The sequence below is a fragment of the Otolemur garnettii genome, unplaced genomic scaffold (genome assembly GCF_000181295.1).
Source record: "Otolemur garnettii isolate 467f Iridium unplaced genomic scaffold, OtoGar3 scaffold00044, whole genome shotgun sequence".
NCBI classification, from domain to species: domain Eukaryota; kingdom Metazoa; phylum Chordata; class Mammalia; order Primates; family Galagidae; genus Otolemur; species Otolemur garnettii.
The window spans coordinates 9,662,513-9,667,393 of record NW_003852439.1 but is presented as its reverse complement, the minus strand read 5'-3'; the positions used below and the strand labels follow the sequence as shown (position 1 = coordinate 9,667,393).

At 40.5% G+C, this 4,881-nt stretch overlaps 1 protein-coding gene across 1 annotated transcript in view; it reads left to right on the top strand.

The window, feature by feature from the left end:
* ZNF200 (zinc finger protein 200) overlaps positions 1–4,453 on the top strand; it is an 11,404-nt gene extending 6,951 nt beyond the window's left edge. Inside the window, exon 5 of the mRNA XM_003790823.3 lies at positions 3,177–4,453. Within this exon, the coding sequence (XP_003790871.1) occupies positions 3,177–3,895 (719 nt within the window). The 3' untranslated portion in view covers positions 3,896–4,453. The remainder of the gene's footprint in view (positions 1–3,176) is intronic.
* Positions 4,454–4,881: the final 428 nt, after the last annotated feature.

The window sequence follows — 4,881 nt, the reverse complement described above, 5'->3', positions numbered from 1 at the left end:
AACTCCTGGGCTCAAGCGAGTCTCCTGCCTCAGCCTCCCAAGTAGCTGGGACCACAGGTGCCCGCCACAACGCCTGGCTATTTTTTGGTTGCAGCTTTCGTTGTTTGGCGGGTCCGGCTGTATACCCGCCACCTTAGGTATACATGGCTGGCGCCCTAGCCGGTCGAGCCACAGGCGCCGAGCCGGCAATTTCTTAAAACTGAGACAAAATGGAGAAAACTGATATACCACTAGTAATACCATTAACTAGATTTTCTAAAGTAATAAGATTATAAAAGGAATGAAGAGGAATAAATTTTAGAAAGGGAGGGAACCAAAATATTTGTACTTAGGAAAGGATCCACTAAAACCTTATTAGATGTTTTAAAGTAAATAGGGAATAAATACATAACAATAGCATTTGTAGATAAATGCAAAATAATGAAAGTTCTCATTTGGAATGACTAAATAGGGGCAAATGAGAGATGTTTTTGTTAGCTTTCTGGATTGTAAAAAAAAATGTTTTATTGGTAAGCATAAGAGATTTGTATTTATTCTTTCTTTTGAGATAGGATGTTGCTCTGAACAGTGCAGTGGCCTCATCGTAGTTCACTGCAGCCTCAAAATCCCAGGCTCAGGTGATCCTCCTTCCTTAGCCTCTTAAGTTAGCTTGGACTGCAGATGTGTACCACATGCCCAGCTAATTTTTTTTTTTTAGAGGCAGAGGCTCACTTTATTGCCCTTGGTAGAGTGCTGTGGCATCACAGCTCACAGCAACCTCCAAATCCTGGGCTTAGGCCATTCTCTTGCCTCAGCCTCTCGAGTAGCTGGGACTACAGGTGCCCGCCACAATGCCCAGCTATTTTTTTGTTGTTGCAGTTTGTCTGGGGCCAGGTTTGAACCTGCCACCCTCAGTATATAGGGCCGGCGCCCTACTCACTGAGCTACAGGCGCGGCCCCCAACTAATTTTTTGATGTTTTGTGGAGATGGGGTCTTGCTTTATTGCCCAGACTGGCATCTTGACCTTAATTACGCCTCCCACTTCAGCCTCCAAAAGTGTTAGGATTACAGGTGTGAGCTGCCATGCTTGGCCTGAGAGATTTTTGAATAATAGAGTTCTAAATGGCTAATGTAATGTTCTAAATCTAATGATTGTAAATGGGTCATAGTAATTTTGACTGCTTTTACAGTATAATTTTAGAGGATCATATTGATAGTCTCTAAATTTATTTATACTATAAAAACAGAGTTAAAAAAAAATTTTTAGGGCGGTGCCTGTGGCTCAGTGAATAGGGCACTGGCCCCATATACTGAGGGTGGCGAGTTTGAACCTGGCCCCAGCCAAACTGCAACAAAAAAATAGCCAGGTGTTGTGGCAGGCGCCTGTAGTCCCTGCTACTTGGGAGGCAGAGGCAAGAGACTCACTTGAGCCCAGAAGTTGGAGGTTGCTGTGAGTTGTGATGCCAAGGCACTCTACCCAGGGCAACAGCTTGAGGCTCTGTCTCCAAAAATAAATTAATTAATTAAATAAAATAAAAAACTGTGATAAAAATTGGTATGTGCTTTAATCCAGCATCTTCATTTCCAAAGGAAGTGATTTAAAAGAATAATAAAAGAGAAAAAATTTATTGGTGTGAAACTTTCTAAGTCCCACAGAGATTTCACATTTTAGCTTCAAGATCAGCCCCATGTCTGAGTGGTTGATTTGAACCCTTTCCTTTATTTTCAGTTAGCCTTTCAGCATTGAGTGATCCCTTTTACAAACACAAGTATGTTTACAGCATACTTGTTTTTTGCTGTGTTACCTACTCTTTATAATCTACTATTTTATACGAAGTTTTAAAGAATTGTAACCTAGGCCAGGCACAGTCGCTCATGCCTATATTCCTAGCACTCTGGGAGGCCAAGGTGGGTGGATTGCTGGAGCTCACGAGTTCGAGAGCAGCCTGAGCAAGTGCAAAACCCTGTCTCTAAAAAATAGCCAGGCACTGTAGCACTTGCCTATAGTCCCAGCTACTCAGGAGGCTGAGGCAAGAGGATCACTTGAGCCTGAGAGTCTCAGATTGCTGTGAGCTATGATGCTAGAGCACTCTACCCAGGGCAACAAAGTGAGACCTGTCTCAAAAATAAATACAAATAAAAATTATAACCTACAGAAAAGCCTACAGATAAGCATACAGCCCAGATCTTCACAAAGTGTACACACACATCTAACTACCACCCCAAATCAACTACCCCTGGCACCCTAGAAATCCTTCTTGTGCCTCCTACAGGGTCACTACTCACCTTCCTCCCCAAAGAAAAAACACTCTTGACTTTAATACCATAGTTTCATTTTATCAGATACGGTCTGATAAAATCTCTTTATGGTCAAAAAAAAAAAATTTTTTTTTTGAAACAGAGTCTCACTTTGGTGCCCTCAATAGGTGTCACAGCTCACAGTAACCTCCAACTCTTGGGCTTAAGTGATTCTCTTGCCTCAGCCTCCCAAGTAGCTGGGACTACAGGTGCTCGCCACAATGCCTGGCTATTTTTTGTTTGTAGTCATTATTGTTGTTTGGCAGGTCCAGCCTGGGCCCAAACCTGCCACCTTCGGTGTATGTGGCTGGCACCCTAGCCACTGAGCAACAAGCGCTTAGCCTGGTCAAATATTCTTTTGTGTGACTATGCTATGCCTTTAGTTTTGGTCATTTGAATTGTTTCTAGTTTTTCATTGTCTAGGATACCATACTATTATTGAATGATATAATATCATTAATATAGTGAAAACCTGTAAGCAGTGTGTTTTACCATTCAATTATTAGACTCCTAAAGACAGTGGCATCATGGTATCCTGTATGACTTATGTTTTTTAACCCCTAGTTCCTTAGCTTAGTGCTGTATACAGAGTACAGGTCAGTATGTGCTTGTTAGTAATTGGTGCCTATGGAGAAAGCAAACAGGTGAAATCTTTCAGTACATCCCTCTTTTTTTTTTTTAAAGTAAAAAGAGGATTGTGTTACTTGCATGGGGGATGGAAACATTTACCAGTTATGTATCCCACTTTCAATAAGTGTAAAAGAATGTTGATGATGGTGGTAGTCCAGTCCTCAGATTTCTGACTTTCAAGGTTATCATGTTATGAGAAATCTAAGTTGTTTTTTCCTGCCTGGTTTTGTCATGTTCCTCAAAATTTATTCTTTTTTTGTTTCAACAGTAAATGACACTAATCCTGGGGGTGATGATCTTCAGAAGGAATGTGTGGAGAATGAAGATAGTGGAGAAAAGTCTTTAGATTGTGATGAAATGGATTATTCCTTGATCTCTGAGCAACCTCCAGACTGCCAGGAAGAAGACAGACTGAACACATCTGTTTTAAAGAAAAGGAAAATGAGAAATCTTTTAGTTACCATTGAAAATGATACTCCACTAGAAGAACTCTCAAAATATGTGGATATCAATGTTATTGCACTTACTCGAAATCGGAGAACAAGGAGATGGTACACTTGTCCACTGTGTGGGAAGCAGTTTAATGAAAGTTCTTACCTTATTTCTCACCAGCGGACTCATACTGGAGAAAAACCCTATGACTGTAGTCACTGTGGGAAAAGCTTCAATCATAAAACAAACCTCAATAAACATGAGCGAATACATACAGGAGAGAAACCTTATTCCTGTTCTCAGTGTGGGAAAAACTTTCGTCAAAATTCTCATCGGAGTCGTCATGAAGGAATCCACATAAGGGAGAAGATATTTAAGTGTCCAGAATGTGGGAAAACCTTCCCCCAAAATGAAGAATTTGTGCTTCATCTGCAGAGTCATGAGGCTGAGAGGCCATATGGTTGCAAAAAATGTGGGAGAAGATTTGGTAGGTTGTCAAACTGTACCCGGCATGAGAAAACCCACTCAAAATGTAAGACTCGAAAGCAGAAGTGATGTTAGGAAAGGTCTTATGGTCCTATCTGAACCTGAAAAGTTCCATAAGGAATTCTGAATTCCCAGGCTGCCTAAAAAAAAAATACAGATATGTGAAAACCTCATTATAGTCAAAATTGGGTAAATACCAATCTTGGCCGAAACCTCAGACTATTAGAAAATTCACAGGGAAGGAAACATCTTCAAGGGCTATACCTCAGTTAGCATCTAGTCTTTTTGAACTAAGGAACTTTCCTTTGTGACATTGTATAAGAATGTACAAATCACAGATCCCTACCCCCAAGAAAGACTTTGAATACGAGTCTGGAGGCTGTTTACTTGCAAGGTGAACAGAGTGACTCTAATCTACTGAAAATATATCCATCTCCCCTCCCCCATGGGAATTCATACTTGAGAAATAATGCAAAGATCCTTACCTGGAACTGTGTTCTCCTGAAAGAACCAAACTACTGATTTGTTAAGCCAACAGCTTCTAATAGCAATTCATATATTCCTCTCAGAATACCCATTAAGTCTTGAGGGTTGAAAGGAATTGTTTACTTTGGAATATAGGAAAACTACAGCAATTGAATGTCTCACTTTTATTTGTATGTAGTCTAAACTAATGATCAATTTCAATAACATTTATAATTTGTGGTGAAAATGACTTTTACAGAAATTCTTTTTACAACATAATTTAAAGGTGTTTACTGTTCTTGCTATATTTGTTCACCTGTTAATCTCAAACAGCTGTCTCATGCCTCTCCTTGCTGAGAAGTTTGGTCCATCCAGCCCCACTACTAGAAAAGCTCTTCAGAATTTTGTTCCTCGACTAAGCCTGGATCTCACATGCTGGGAAGGAAACCTCAAGAGCTTGGAGAGGAGGGGCAGACCTGGAGACAAGAAAAAGTTGCTTGGATCCATGTCTGGTCAATGACCTTACCATATGTTTAAGTGCCCTCTACATAGTCATCAGACCCTTGAGAATGAGGTGGTCACTACCTCAT